General features: G+C 38.3%; 1 protein-coding gene across 1 annotated transcript in view; it reads left to right on the forward strand.

Annotated features, from left to right (window-relative positions):
* Positions 1–7,159: 7,159 nt before the first annotated feature.
* Positions 7,160–17,316, forward strand: part of LOC121885597 (netrin receptor UNC5D-like) — a 180,761-nt gene continuing 170,604 nt past the window's right edge. Inside the window, exon 1 of the mRNA XM_042395211.1 lies at positions 7,160–7,489. Coding sequence (XP_042251145.1) covers positions 7,378–7,489 — 112 coding nt within the window. The 5' untranslated portion in view covers positions 7,160–7,377. The remainder of the gene's footprint in view (positions 7,490–17,316) is intronic.

Below are 17,316 nucleotides of genomic sequence, written 5' to 3' on the forward strand. Positions count from 1 at the left end.
GACAGAGATTTGTAACAGTTTTGATTGTCCTGCTGATAGGGGCGTCAAATCAGAAAATGCTTGTGTGTGTCATTCTGGAGAGCAGTTACAAAGCATGTACTTTTTTGCTCAGTTTGGAGGACTTGTTGAAACTGGCACACTGTGGCTGACAACTCCATTTATAGTGGTTAGTCAGTAAAACTAAAAATGTTAAATGATGATCAATACCCTGAAATGAAGGGAATGTTTGAGTGAAAAGAGGTTTTCTGCATATCTTCCAGCAATGTGCAGCTGAATCAGATGCTTCTCACAACACAAGACAGCAAACCTCAGAGGAAAAAAAGGACTGGAGCACACCGATAGATTTGCAGCCTTTAATATTGCAAGGAGGGGAATGTCTGACTTTGTTAATACAGAGGATGAGCTGAATTGTCTCTTTTGTTTTCATTACTGGTATTCAGATGCAGACACAGCCAGAAACCCAGCTGTGAGATTGGTGGCTGAGAAGTTGAGGAATCAAGACACAACTGCATATCATCAAATTGCAAATTCTTCTCATCAAACAACTGTATAAATTATTTAGTGTGTATGAAATCACCACTGAAGTCTTTTAAGTTATCTAAGTTAACATTATGCTCAGCAAGTATTTCAGCCATGCAAACATATGGAGAGTTATCAGTCCATGTAGTTGTGTAAATAGTAGGGGTGTGCCCGAATACAGGTGGGTTTTATACAAATATTTGTTTCATACAAATATTTTAAAAATTATTTGTTTTAGTGAAGAAAAACAAAACATGTCAAATACCAGTGCGCAGGTCAGTTACATCACTATCTCAGTCTCTCCTCTGTTCTGCTGTTACGTCTATCAGCAGGTCTCAACAAGGGGAGTCACATCCACCTGCTGCATGATGCACATTTCCTAATTCGGACATCACTCTTGGAGTTGGGGGTGTTCCCCAGAGATAAAGCTGAGCTACTGACACATGCGAAGTGCTCCCAAGGGACTCTCCATAACCTGTTGTTCCCCTTCTCCTTTCCATAAAGTTAGGTTGTAAAAAAAAGGTAATAAATGAAAAGTGCAAAGCAAGAATCACCTTTGAAGTTCTTACCTACACGTTACATGATGTGCTGTCTCTGTGTTATGGGTGTATAAATAGGTAGAGGTCTGCCTGCAATGTGGTGATGAATAAAGTTTTAGCTCAGTAGTCAGCGCAGTCGTCTATGATCTGGGAGACTCCAGTTCAAGACCCAGTGTGGTGACCTCCTTCATAAGGTAGTTTATTCATTCATTTATTCAACACTTATTGTAACACTTTAATTTTGTAAGATTAAAAGTGTAATAAAAAGCCTCTTTCCACTTTTATTCAAATACAAATGCAAATAATTTTGCTGTCTCAACAAATACAGATACAAATACAAATACGAGGCTCTCTGCACATCCCTCATAAGTAGCTTTATCAGATGATTACTTTTACCTTTTTAACTATTGGATTGCAGTTGTATTCAATTAGTGTATTAACCAAAGTATATATAACAGATGAAATACTTGTATCTTTACATGAGGTTATTGTGTGAATCAGTGTCTTCAGTCATTTTTTAAAGAAATTTGAATGAAGCCTCAACAGGAACAGAGTCTGCCCTTAGCAACATATTTTGGGTGTTGGGGCATGTATTCACATTTGTGGTATATTTATATATGGGAGTGGCTTTGCACCTCTTATCACAAGAACATGATTTAGCTCTCAGGAGAAGATGGTGTCCACTCTTCTTTACATTACTCGACTGCCATTATGCCCTTGTGAGAGGTACGCTGCTCCTACAAGAGATGAGAAGGCTTGATTTTATTGACCAGCTCGCTACCACACCTATTGTCAATGTGTACCTGTAATACAGTACAACCCCGCTCTCACAACTTCACTGCCAGTGTTCATCCCTCGCCTCTGATCACAAAATTACCTTTGCTTGTTCACTGTGAGCATGTGCTACTGCCTGCGTGTGTACCTTGATACAAGAAGATCCTGCCCTTATCTAATCTTGAATCGATTATTGCACATGTTTGCTCCTCTCAATGGAAAAGCTCAATCTCATCTGCAGTTGAGTCGTGATGCCTGCAGCAAGAATTTTTGTAAGAGAGATCACAAAATTAACTTTTTAGCTTTGCTGTCTTGACTTCCAGCATAAGTTCAAAATTATATTTGACTTGCATGTTTCTAATATTTGGGTGTATCTTAATATGTATTATATAGTGTTTGTACTATGTATTTAGCATTTGGAATGGAATTTTTCCTCTGGCTTTTAATATACGAAATATTTAATGAATGTTTCTTATATTCAAATAGTCAAATGGAAAATGGTATGGGTTTTATTCAGCACAAAACAATGAACGACACACAATTTCCTAAGGGTACCCATTCACTATATGAGTGACTTATTCAATAAAGTGTTCTATGCTTTTGTCTTGGCTCTTCCATGATTGATTTCAGTGATATATGAATGGTAAGCACTATACAATTGAATTAAATTTTGAAAAAATACACCCAATACATTGATTTTCTTTCTTGTCTTTTGTACCATAATTGCACCTTCAGGCTATTCACATCCTCTAAGCCTCTAAAGAACAAAGAAAAATGATAAATTGAAAAGTGCAGCCAATTATTTCAGTATCGGCCCACACATTGCATTTGTTGAATAGCATTACAGGATCGCTGACCTGTCTCTGGACCGTCAGGAATGCTGGCCTTATGGCGGGAGGATTGCTAGTTCAAAACTCCAAGTTTGCAGGAAGGGAGGGTAGATGAGTAAGTGCCTATCATCTCTTAACTGCAACTCAAGTGATGTACTTAAGCCGCTCTGTGGAGTTTCTATCTCAAGTTTTTTTTTTATGACATTCAACATTACTCACCAAAATACTATCAATTTTTAACTCAAATGTGTATGAATGCACTTCTTATTTCATGAAACATTTGCAAAGCAGCAGTCTCTTCTCATCCTCTTTTATTGGCGTAATACCTTTCACAACACATTACCCCAACTGCTACCACCCAAATATATATCACATCATGCTTCATGCACCATGCTCAGACAAATACACATAGTACACTATGTGTCCCTGCCAACCTTATCGCCAGACATGAACGTAAATATTGGATATGTTCCAAGACAACAGATTTTTATGTCTAATGCCAAAATTCCCTCTTTCTGCAATATCTATGCATGGCAACCACTGTATGCTTAACGTTAAGGAAATATCTTAGCTGATGCAAATAGAATATGCTTAAAGTCTCCTGCATGGAAGTTAGATATGCTACACACTCACTCCACTTTGTTTCTGTGTACATACATGAATTTTGTTAATTGTTATTATCTGTTAATATTTATAGTAGCTTATAAACATGAGTTAATGTGACTAGGAGTCTTTTAACTTGAATTGATGAGTTGAATGACTGTGCTGCTGACAGTTCACTAAACTCGTTAAATTAAGTTTCTAAAGTAGCATGATCAGCATATTAGCAGACTTCCCAGCATGCATTGTTTGAGAGTTAAAACTTTCCAGAGACCCTGGTACATAATGACTCCAACAAAAGCATGTTACAGAGAAATTTAGAATACATTGTACGAGATTTGTTAAGAAAAATATAAAAAATTGCCATATTTCTGAGCACAAAAAAGCTATTAACCTGAACTATGCAATGGCCAAGTATTACATAGAAGCTAAACATGGCCCACCATCCTACCTTTGTTTCACTGGCCTTGAAAAAGTCTGATCCAAAACATCTCTCTCAAAGAGAAATGTTTTGACAGGCTATATGAGATTGTACATTGTTGGAGTTACAGGCGTGGGTCTGGGTTTTTTTGTGGGTGTGGACTACTGTACACCTGTGTTGAATTAGTTCATTACTTTGATTATATTGTAAATATATATGGTTTGCTGTTCACACTATTCATGTGCTGAGGAAGGCATATGGTCGAAACACATCAGCAGACTGCTTTGATGGTGTGCCGTCTTTTTCTTCTTTTGAACCGATTTGTTGAGCTTAAGCACCCAACTGGAACGTTCTGCCTTTTTCTGGGAACACTGTAGGAATGTATCTGTAGGTAAACATGTAGTATGTTTATGCACAATGACATGTATTTCTAGGACATTTCCCTGCATCTTCTCCTACATGTTATTAATTTATTGGAAGTTGGCAACCATGCTTACCTCCTTGCTTCAGTCAAATATGGATATATAAAAATATATATTTTTCAGCACATGCTATGCATTTAGTCATATATCCGATTAATGTCTTTTTAAGATTTGTAACACATTTTCATGAGCAGTGTACAAAAGTTACTATTAAGAATCTTATTTCAGCTACATTAAATTATAAAAACAATAGTCCAAATAAAGTCTAGATAACTATAAAATGTTATTTAACAAAAAACTAAAGAAGACAGGATTTAGAAATTACAAAAAAAACCCACCATGGCATAAAGTATGACTGTTTGGACCTGCCTGCTTTGTACACTGGATGGAAAAAATAAATCTTTAAAGGCTGAAAACACCCTTTCATCTTGTCTCCACGGAAAAGGGTATTTTTATTTATTTTTTTATTTTTGTGATGAGCTCTATTGTTTTGGATTACAGTGACACTTATCTGAACTATACAGGAACAGCCCTATTCCAAAGCCAAATCTTTTTGGTCCTGCGGGTTGGTTAGTTAAGGACAAAGGCTGCTGTTTTAGTAGTCCCATACTTATATCACCCACAACATTATTTCCCATGGAGCACTTGAATACTTGAGTATTTTATGGACCATATACCACAGTGTAGACTCAGAGCACTATAGAGCTGCCAAGAGGTATTTAGTAGCTTTTATTTCATTGTCAATCAACAGCCCTTGCTTCTTGCACATGAAAGACATGTTTTTCATGCTTAAAAAAAAATCCTGCCACTTCTGTCAAGCCAGGAAATAATTACAACAATCAGTTCAAGATATGTAAGGGTTAGAGTTTACACTGTACTAGCAAGTAAATGTGTCATTTTGCAACTCTTGACAGTTCCGAAACAATAAAACAGACATAGTCATTCAACAAAGGAAGGGTATTTGCAGTGTATTTCTATTGTTCACGGTCTGTCAGGTAGCTCAATAGCCTTAAGGCTGTCCCAAATATTTAATGCACATTTATGGCTCCCTTTAGAAATATTATCAAGTAGTTAACCTTGCCTGACAGGCTGACCCCTGGCAAGAACTCTGGGAAATGAACCACTGAATTTCTGGTCAATAGGGTAATTATGTCAGGGAAGGTCAAACTACAGTGATTTACATAAAAAACGAGTACAGACACACGTTGTGAATGGTATATCCTAACATTTACTGCTGATAAGCACATGTGTAGATGATTCTGTGGAAGTAGATACTTCTACAGTCAGATACAATACCGCTGTTTGGGTTTTTTTAGCAACTTTTTTAAAGTGCTAAATTACAGTTTTATATTTCAATAACAGCTCATCAGCAGGAAGACTCATCACATTATTCTCACAGTATTCTCATTAAGTGAGAACAGCAGCTCATAGTGATGGAAATTACTTGACTCAATCAAGTGACTTTAAAGTTTATAAATTAGTGTTCATTGTTATTAATTAAACTACCCAACTGTATGCTATATATAGTGGTGGAGGGTACATTTACTTAAGTTCTGTACTTGAATACAATTCTGAGGTACTTACTATTTTAATTCCATGCTACTTTATACTACTCATCTCAGAGGGAAATATTTTACTTTATACTATTGGACCTAGGATGACCATATGAAATATGATGCATTACAGTAAATTAAACCACCCAATATTAATAAAAGAATGAGAATCAACTCCACCTCACATTAAAATGCTGTAATAATAATAATCAAATAATATAAACCTACAACTCTGACATTTTGTCCATTTTGCCTTTGGTTTTACTTTTATACTTATAATTAATAAGCTGATAATACGTATTATATAAACTTGTATGTACTGTATGTACAATTAAGACTTTCACTTGAAATTGAATATTTTTACAGAGCGGTTTTCCTGCTTTTACTTAAAGGTGCAGTGTGTAGAATTAAGTGGCATCTGGCAGAACGGACTTGGCAGAAATGGAATACAGTATTCATAAGTATTTAGTTTTAATTAGTATATAATCACCTGAAAATAAGAATTGTTGTGTTTTCATTACCTTAGAATGAGCCCTTTATATCTATATAGGGAGTGGGTCCTCTTCCATGGAGCCCGCAATGCACCACCATGTTGCTACAGTAGCCCAGAATGGACAAACCAAATAATGGCTCTCAAGAGGGCTTTTTGCATTTGCATGGAGTTTTGCGGCCACCATTGGTTCTCCTACACGCTTGAAAGGGTGAGGGGAGGCGCTAGATGCCACTAAATCTTACACACTGGTCCTTTAAGTAAATGGCTCTGAATACCTCTTCCACCTTAGTTGAAGAGCTCTTTACACCTTACTGCTTCAGTAATGATGATGCATTAATATAATAAATACAGTAAATATTCAGTTATTGCTTTTGATACTTAAAATACTGCTGATCATACTTCTTTCACCAATACTTGGTGTACATTGTTCCTTGAAGACAAACATTTGAGGATAATCACTCTAAAATAAATACAAAGACGAAGGAAATCGTTTGAAAATGAACATTTGGAGAGGAATAGCCTCATTTCAGTGAGATAACACCTACTTAATTGGCAATAGAATACCAATCGGAGGCCAGATACTCACAGGCTGAAGATAGACATAAATTAATAAAAACATAATTTTCCAGACATCACCACTGGCAAGAGCTCCAAGGCAATGATGTCGATTAAAAAACAAAACAAGGGTTGGGTGTATCTGAAAATGTAAAAAGAAAAAAAAAACTAGGGAGGGAGATAATTGAGATAATTAAAGACATTTTGTTCTCTCATCTCGTTACAGGCGCGCGCACAAACACCGTCGCGTGCGCACACACACACCTTTGCAATCTCTCAACAGGTCCACGGAGGTTTGGACAAGACATCTCTCTCTCTCTCTCTCTCTTTCTCTATGTCTCTCCCTCCCTCCCTCCCTCTCTCTCTCTCTCTCTCTCTCTCGCTCTCTCTCTCTCCGAAAAAACCGAAAGCCGTTGGCTCGCGCGCTCTGTCTAATTATTCCACTCTCGCGCAGAGCAGAGTGCCGGCTGTTGAAAGCTCCGCGCCACCACTCACTCCACCGCTCCCCTCCGCACTGCGATTCCGCGAGGTGGCGGCTGGGTCTCCTGGCGGACACTAACTGGCCCCCCCAACTCCCGGACCGAGCGTTCGTCAGGGCACGGGAACGTGTTTGGAGGTGTTTCGAGTAGACCACAAATGACCGGGACCCGCGGCCGCTGCCCCCAGACCCGATGGGGAGGGAGACAAGCAGAGCAGTGATGGGACAGTTTTCGGGAGGATGCTGCTTGAGTTTTGGCATCCTCGTGCTTCTTGGTTTGCAAGTACCGGCCACGTTAGGAAGAGGTAAGCACAGAAACACTCTTTGCTGAGCTTTTGTTTTTCCTCTGGGGGGGTCTCAGTCGGTGAGTGTAAACTCCAGGAAAAAGGTGTGTGTTCCTCGACAGAGTGTTTTATAGCTGTGGTTTTAGTTGGTTTTGAAAAGTGATACTCCGACCGGTGTTACAGTTTGTGTGTAGAAAAAAAGTGAGGTCTTATTATATAGGTTGCATTTGAATTATTGAATTATTTTTATTGAAGTTTTTTTTTTTTTTAATTGTAATGCGCCACGCGCTGGCTGAGCAGTGCGTGAGTAATGACATTTTTCTTAGTGTATTGGTGTTTTTAAAGGTTTTGAAATGAGTCGAGTTTCGTTTAACTCACTCTCATTAAGCTAATCTGATATACTAAATTGATTGTGCATCAGTTCTGCTCAGATAACATCTATGCTACTATAGATAAACTGCTATAGATAAAATGAGTGCTCTTGTTACCCTTTGCCATGTCTGAACTGTAATTGAAAAAAGGGAGCAAATTATTCCAGTAATGAGTACCAATATGAATCCTTTCATTGAAAAGTGGATGAAATATCAGTAAAAATGGGGAAGTTGGTTGCATTTTGTCTACTTGTGTAGCCACTGTAGGCTCCTGCTTCACATAGAAGACAGTGCAACCCCACTGCTGTGGACAATCTTGGTGAGAGATGTAGATAAATGCATGAAAGCTAATTTCACTTCCGTAGTGATTCATTGATATTAGTGGCTTTGGAAGTTGCGTATTTGTATTATATTAATTAATTAAGCATGTCCAAGAATATGTTTATCAGTGGATGAAAAAAAGTGGTTTTGTCTTATAGGTTTCCATCTAAAATGTTATTGTGCTGTAAAAACCTAGTAATCCAGTAATGCACAAATTTGTGATTTATTTATCTGATAGCGGTTTGTTTTGTAAGCCTGAGACACTACAGAGATGTTATGCACTGTCTAAAAATGTTTCCGTTTGGTCAGTAAATGGACCATCGTGAAATCTTTTTCCTCTGGTGAATTTGTCCTGACCTATTGACATCCGTTTAGCTCACATGGCAGTGTAACAAAGATGCATTTGCAAGTCAATTAGTTAACTAGCCCCAAGGTTTTCATTTTTGCATCCCAAGTTTGTGAAATTAGCTTCAACTTGGAAATTTGCATAGCATAAATATTAGATTAAGCATATGTATCTTCAGGGCAACTTTGCATGTCGAGATCAGGAGAATTTTTGTCATTCTTTTAAAGTCAGTCTGAGAGGCGTTGAAACTCCAGCTGTACGTTGTATTTACAAGACCAGCGTTTTCACAGTAGCTACATTTGCTTGTAAAATGTTGCATGATGTTTGAAGGAAGTGACCTACAGTCCAGCTTGGCAGGAAAAACGACAATTTTGTGAGTAAAATGTGCATGTGTTCTAAGATGTAGTTTCTATCAGCTGCTTATGTTGGTATATGTTGTTATACAGCTGCCAGGATCTCTGTCAGGCTGTAAAATAAATATTTATGTTGTGCAATAATATGGCTGTCAACAGTCAAATATTTTATGCAGAAATGAAATGAGATGAAATAGAAAAGGCAGACTCCACAAAAAACCTGACTAAATAATGTAAAACATGCAGGCCAGGCTAAGTTATGAAGCATGGTTGAGATATATTTTCAGTTTTCTAGCCACATACGCATACAGACTGTCCTACAGATGGCAATTTATTTGTCAATTAGAAGCCAGGATGTCATTCAGTAATCCAGAGTTATTCTTTACAGTATGTCTTGCAGAGATGGGACCCTATCACTTACCTGCAAGCATACAATTTAAAGCTTAGCACACTGAGAGACTGAAAATAATAAACTTACCCAAAGGAGAAACCCAGATTCTCTGCCTACAGGTGGATTCGGGGGAGGTGGGGGTGATGAAATGTTGAGCAGTAGCAATGAACTCAACAGAGGAGTTTGCAATGTGATCAGTGAAGTGTTGGCAGCGAGAGTCAGCAAGTGCATCGCAGCTCGAATATGTAATGAACTTATATGTAAGTAGAGTGTGACACGAGAGCGTAGCTACACAGGCTGAGTCATCTGGGAGGAACTGTGGCTTTGTAGACTTTTATGACTGTAAATTAACGAATTTAGAGATAGTTCATTTTGAAAAAGAGCTATCAGGAAGTGCTAAATTGTCACATTATTTCAACTGAACCTCAAAACAAGTGGACATTTCGTATTTGGATGGATATTAACATTACATCTGGTATCAACATTCTGCGACTTAACAGATTTACAAATTAACAACATATCCTCATTATGTTAATAGAAATAATCCTGGCAGCATTATGTTCCCTCAAAATGGATTTGTTGCAAATAAGTTGTATATAAACTTTATTTGTAGGAGACGGGGTTGCCTGTTGCCATATAGCTACCAAATGTTAAATGTCTATTAATCCGTGGCGGAAGATAGTCAACCAACAAATACACTGTTTATTCCTTTCTGAGTGATGTTTGCCAAAAAGTACAGTGCCCAGACATTTTATAAGCCTCTTTTAAATTACACTTAATATTTACAACTTATTTTTAAAGACATCTTCAGTGGGCTAACAAAGGAGTTTGGGGCCACAGACATGGTGGGGAAGTTTGAAAGTATTGTGAGACTGATTGTTGGTTTTGGTCTTTTTGTGGGATTTGTCAACAATAAGAAAGATATAGAATAATGCCAACTTTTTAAATCAGACTCTTTAATGGTATAAACTAAACAGATAGACTGCTTGATTTAAAATATAAATTAGCTCCTAATAGGCTATAAGGCTTTCGGGGTGAAGTCAATAAATGTGTCCTCGTTGCTTACAGCACTGTTCAGCCATGTAACTGCTCAAGCCACTCTTTTCTACCCACTGCCATGCTCCATGACAGTTGTCTGATTGACCTTAGATCATCATACAAGCCATTTTCTCATATGAACTCTGGACAATATCAGGAGAATCAGGTCCAGACATTGTCCGGAGTTGCCCTTTCACACAACAGGAGATTGTCCGTGTGAGACGCGTTCTCACCTACTGAAAATACTCCGTTTGGTTTGGGTGAGGGGTGGCACCTGTGTAGAGCGTACAGGAGGCAGGACATGACGCAAAATGTACAGCCAGTCATGTAGCCTGGTGATAAACAGCTGATTCTCTTGCCGTTCCTTGAATTTCGGTGTTGGCCCTTACCAACAGAAGTTCCTGAATCTTGTCATCTCTCAAGTTAAACATTTTCATTGGCGCCTTCAAGTGCCTGACCCTTCTTCTTCACCTTTGGATGTTTGTATTCTTCCGGTTTTGCGCCAGTCGCATGATAGAAACGTCATCAACACGCCCACTTGCTCACTGTGAATTCTCTGGAAAACAACCTGCTGTAGTCATACATGGGCTCAATCGGAAATTACACAGACTTTGTATTAGGGAGCTGGCAGGGTGAAGTCCTTTTAATGTCTGGTCCAACTGATACGACATTTGCGTTCTCACATATAGCTCCTCTGGGTAATGTTCAGATAACTTCAGGGATGCAGTGCACATATGAAAGGGGCTGCTCAGAAGATTACGTAGGATAACTGCCACTCCAGCCTTTCTGCAAGCCAGAATGTCATGCATAGCATGTGTGGACACATGCTAGTCTCAACAACACAGAGGCACTGTAGGATGCCATCACAATGCACACTTTCATTTCATTTTAGACACTTAAATTTCCTTTTAGTGTAATCAAACACGATAGTGTCTGAGGCTTACGGCTGCAGCCCATGTTGCCCTTGTTGTCTCCTACCGCTAAAAAGGCTTCCCAGCTCGAACATGGCGCAAGTGCAAGAACTCAAGAGAGTAACAGAAACAGTGAGAGAGAGAGAGAGAGAGTGGATTAAAGGGCAATGGAGTCATCGCTGCCATGTTTTATTTATCCTAAAAAATGACTGCCAGACTCTTTCTCAAGCTCCAGCTTTGATTTAACTGACATTTCACATGAGATGAATTCACGAGCACAGTTGGGCTGGTATCCACAGTTGTTTCTGTTCTGTTGGAGATCGCATGGTGGTCATATTGCCCAGTTTCACTATTGCATTATTCAAAGGGAACCCATTTCTCTATCCAACTCACCACCCCCCACTCCCACGATTTCTCCTCCACATTCAGAGGGAACCAAGCTCACCGGCAGCCAAACAAATGCAGGAAATATTGTGTACAGTGAAATCAGAAAGCTACATAATCAAAAAACAGGGAGATAATTGGGAGTTAAATTGGGAATTTAACATACATACACTCATTATACTGATAAAGCATGATGAGAGTGTGGGTTGGACAGAGCTGCGGTAGTAATCAAGTATCCATTGTCTTTTTTTCTGTATGGGATATTGAGACTTTGGAATCTGCTCAATAGATAAGCTTTTGTACATGATATTCCCAGGAGAGGTAGGATTGATTGGAACAGAATCCTTTTGTTTGCTCCAATAACAAACGATGCTTTCATTATAAATCTGTTGATGTAACTGAACATTTCTGCTCAGTTCCGTTGTGGTTTTGTATAGATTATTTGTAGGTCTTCTTTCCACTGTGCAATCAAGTTTTGTCTTTGTTGTAGAGCTGCAACGATCAGTCGATTAATCGAGTAGTCCGATCGACTGAAAACTAATCACCAACTATTTTGATAGTCAATGAATTGTTTGAGTCATTTTTTAAGAAAAAAGATGCTAAAATTCTCTTGTTCCAGCTTCTTAAATGTCAGTATTTTCTGGTTTCTAAGATAAGTAAACTGAATATCTTTGTGTTGTGGACTGTCTCGATTAATCGAGAAAATAATTTGTTGCAGCCTTACTTTGTTTTTATTGAAAAATGTGTTCACTGTATTCAGTTTTAAGTTTTTGGATGCAGTTCAGACATAGCTAGAGTGGTGATTATAGTTTTATCTTTTAATATAATTTATACATACTGTATCAGCCTGAATATAAGACGACTCCCACTTTTTCAAATGTAATTTCCAGAATGAAATATTGTCTTGGCCTGTATATTCGGGCAAATACAGTACTTCATTTGTGAATGTTTCCCTTCTGCACACACTCTATGTTCTCTGTGCCCAAATGCTGAGAGAATGACGGGATGTCAAATGTTGCCATTTCAGTTGCCTTCTGCAGATTTGCCTCTCAGCCTTGAAGCTTTCTGTTCGATAAAGGCTAGCATTGCTGTCATGTGTTTTCTAATAACACTGAAAGGGAAGCCCTTGGAGATAACTGCCCATCCACAATGCAACCATTCAATGCCTCACTGGCTAACTCAAGGGCATCGCCTCAAAGGCAAGATTCACACCATACACCATTCACTTCAATGCCAAATACTCCCCCCGCCCACCTCTCTTACTCTCTGTGCCTCTGTGTAGCACTTTTGTTTCCTCTAAAGCGCTTTTATTTCATAAATACCCCGTCCCTTCATCCTTTCTTGTTGTCCACTCCTCCCTTGCAATTCCTTTTGGTGTAATTTAGCTTCAGTGGATTGTTGCCGTGACAAATGTTTTGGTTCTGGTATCATTTCTCAACTCAGATGACTGAAGGAGAAAGGAGAGCAGAGCAGAGAGAGAGGCAGAACGAGGGAGCAGGGCATGTTAGAGGGAAAAAGCAGAGGGAGAGAGAGAGAGAAAGACAGATAGGAGGGTTACAGTGCTGAATACTTAAGTATCTCATGTTATCAGTAACTGCCACAGCAGTTTGTCAGTAACAGCGAGCACCTGTCACTACTCTCCCTGATGAATTAATTTCAAGAGTAATCAAAAGCAAATACATATTTAATGACTTTGGATCAAAGTAGGGCTTCAGTGTTTGTCTATGTGTGTGTTGTGTTGTTGTTGTTGTGTGTGCTACAGTGCTTTTAACACGCAGGAACGAATTTGTTTATGCACCAGTTTCGGTGTCAGGTGAGAAAACATGATGAAAATAAATCACAAAGAACACATGTAGATATCAGTATTAAGATTATTTTCTTTTTTTTATATTGTCTCACAAAGGATCATTTTGTGAATGGCGACATGACGTTCTAAAAATTACCTTCAGTATAGACGAAATGACAATACTGATGTGAAATTTATTGGAAACGTAATGAAAATGACAGGTTTAAAGAATCCATAGAGGTGAACATGTGATTAGGGCAGCAACTAATGATTATTTTCATTATCGATCAATCTGCCGATTATTTTCTTGAATCATTGATGAATCATTTGGTCTATAAAACATCAGAAAATAGAGAAAAATGACCATCACAATATCATGGAGTCCAAGGAGATGTCATCAAACGTCTTATTGTGTCAAATAAACACAACAAATATTGAATTTACAGTAATAATAATAATAATAATAATAATAATAATAATAATAATAAACTGTATTTGTATTGCAACTTTCATGCAAGAAATGCAGCTCAAAGTGCTTTACAATAAAGAAATTATGCTTCACATGAAAATAGACATAGAATGAACATAAAAACACAGACAGAGTGCCATAATTAATGTAACGTAAGATGGAAACCAAAACCCACTTGATAATAATAATAAAAATAAAGATGAATACATAGAATTCATAAAATCAAGTGAAATATTTTAAAAGAAGTGCATCAGAACATAAGTGCAAAGAAAAGTGCCAAAAAGAATTTCAAGCCTGTATCAGGGAAGTGAGCTAGTTAAAGTTTAAAGTGAAGAGATAAGTTTTTAGCGTTCTTTTAAAAATATTTAGTGTGCTGGTTTCCCTGATATCTATCGGTAGTGTGTACCGTAGCTTTCGGGCCTAATTGACAAAATGCTGTATCCCTGATTTTCTTTTGGTTGTTGCTGGTAACCTCCAATAAACCAGCAGCAGATGATCACAGTGCTTTTGAAGGCAAATAGTTAACAAGGGAGTTAGAAATGTGGGTTTGTCTTTAGCCTATTAAAGGCTTTGTATATAAAGAGGACTGTAAAATCAATTCTAAGTGTTATAGGAAGCAATTGCAGAGCAGCAAAACTGGACTGATGTGCTCTCTCCTCTTGGTTCTGGTTAATAACTGAGCTGCAGAGTTTTGAATGAGCTGAAGTCTCTCAGTGGAGGCTAGTAAAAAAAAGTGCATTACCAAGTCGGTTTGAAATGAAGGCATGGATCAGTTTCTCAGCATCTTTTTGATTTATAAATGGTCGTACTTTGGTTATGTTTCTAAATTGGAAAATTATGTTTTCATCACCTTGTTAATGTGGGAATTAGATCTGAATCTAATATAGATTTAATCCTGGGACTTAATTTCCCCAGATTGTTGAACAGAATTTCTCTTTTTGTTTTAGGGCTGACTAATTCCAGTTTTGTCCTTGTTTAACTTTAAGAAATTATTGCTCCTCCATTTATTTATTGCCAGAAGACAGGGAGTAATGGAGTTTATCACTGCAGCATCGTTTGGTTCAGCAGAGATGTACAGTTGTGTGTCATCTGCATAACTATGGAAACATACATTGTGCTCTCTGATGATGTCAATAAGTGGCAGCATGTATAGTGAGAATAATAATGGGCCAAGGCAGCACCCTTGTGGAACCTCAAAACAAACATCATGTTCTTCAGACACATGATCTCCAAGACTGACGTAAAACTTTCTCTCTTTGATGTATGTTTTGAACCAGTTCAACACACAGTCAGAAGGACCAACCAACTTTTCAAGACGATTTATTAGGATATCATGTTCAACTGTATCAAATGCTGCGCTTAGGTCTAAGAGGACACGAATTGACACCTTATTTTTATTGGTTAGTCTGAGGTTGCTGATTACTTTAGTAAGATCAGTTTCAGTGCTGTGGTCTGTTCTAAAGCCTGACTGAAATTCCCCCAGGACATTGTTTTCTTTAAGAAAGGAGTTTACTTGCACTGACACTATCTTTTCAAGTATCTTACTAATGAAAGGAAGGTTAGATATCAGCCTATAGCTGATTAGTGCATTACCATGTAGGTTGGGTTTTACAACAGCTGTTTTGAAGGCATCTGGGAACATGTCTGTTTGAAGAGATGTATGTATAATCTTCAAGACATGACTTGATACGCTGTGTAAAACCTGCTTAAAAAGTGCTGTAGGTACAGGGTCAATACATGAAGTGGAGGAGTTACACTCAGTGACAGTCTTGCAAAGCTCAGTTGATGTTATACAGGTGAATTTTCCCATGGTTACATCATTTTTACATGATTTGCTGAGATCATCTGTGTTTACATCAGCAGCAATATTGGCTCTAACTGAAGTTATTTTGTTATTGAAGAGCAATGCGAGTTCTTCACATTTTGACGCAGAAAACTGCAGTGGAGTGGGGGCAGTATTGAGTAGCGGATCAATAGTGGAGGATAATATTCTGGAGTTTCCAGCATTCTCTGCAATAATCTTGGAAAAGTAGTCCTTTCTTGCCAGACGTATTGCTTTGTTATAGGCAGTCATGGCTTCTTTGTATAGATTACAGTGAACTGTGAGCCTAGTTTTCCTCCATTTTCTTTCAGCTGCCTGACAGATTCTCGTAATCTCATTAACAATGCTATTGTTTAACCATGGAGAGATTCTGTCAGTCGACCTCTTTTTAACCTTTAGTGGAGCAGCAGTATTTAAAGCAGATGACAAGGTATATGGGGCTTTTTTTCCTATCTATCAAGAGCGTGGTCTTTCAGTTTGAGAGCATGATTTATTGATTTCATGTTCAGATTCTGTAATGCTTTGCCTCAAACTCTGCCCTTGCACTCAGATAGCCCCCGCTTGCGCTTAGATTTGCTCTGCTTCTGTTCAAACTGTATGCTTGCACTCAGATATATTGTCGCTTGCACGGATTTCCTGCTCCAACTTCAGCCCTTCTCCTCGCACTCAGGCTATTTATGCGCACTCGTGAAACGTCTGCTCTAAGATTTCTGCTCTCTCTCGGATTTTTTGTGCAACAATCCTGTCAAAACCTCCAACCAATAGAATGCAAGGTGTAGCGTTGACCAATGATCCCTGTCGCCTTGTGGGTGTGCTCGCTTTACTTCTCGGAGCGTCCCATACGGGCAGGTTACTCCTTAACCAGGTTCTTCCAATCCCACCCTCCAGGGGTTTATTAAATGTACTTCCCTTGCTTTTTTTTTTTACCACTTTTGGAATAAAAGGACAGTTAATGTATATACCAGGGCCCATACTTTTTACTATGATAGCTACATATAATAGTGACCGTATAGCACACCGGCCTCATCGGTGTGCTGGAGGAGAAAACGACGTCACCGTAATAACTCAGGAGCGGGAGTCTAGCAGATCCCTGTCCAACATGGACCACCAAAGTCGAGGACCTCAAGCAAGTAAGTAAGTTGTTGCAACGTCATCATGCAGAAACCTGTATCAGGTCACGTGGGAAAAACCTTTTAGAAGGGCTCGGGAAAATGGCATTTTGACGCTCAAACATACATATTTCGACCAAAATTTGAATTTTCAGATTTGAATACATATGGAATAATACCTGGAAGCTACAGATTGATATAAAAACCTCAAATAAACATAACTGTATGGCTCAAATTATGTCATAATATTAGAGAACTTTGCTTCAGCCTTGCCATCTAGGAATCTCTTATGAACCAAAAATTCCCTTTCAGTCTTCAAGATGAGGTTGTGATGGTCAGAAATAGGTCATTCGAATACTGAAACATTATCAGTGTTTAACCTTGTTGTTATTGCTAAATGTAGAAGGTTACCATGCTGATGAGTGGCTTCATTTACATGTTGGGTGAGTTCAAAGCTGTCCAGTAAATTCACAAGCTACGTAACTTTGGAGTCATTATTTTTCTTAATATAATATTCAGGTCTCCATTCAGGATTGATCATATCTAG

This window comes from Thunnus maccoyii, chromosome 19 (genome assembly GCF_910596095.1).
Source record: "Thunnus maccoyii chromosome 19, fThuMac1.1, whole genome shotgun sequence".
Taxonomy (NCBI): domain Eukaryota; kingdom Metazoa; phylum Chordata; class Actinopteri; order Scombriformes; family Scombridae; genus Thunnus; species Thunnus maccoyii.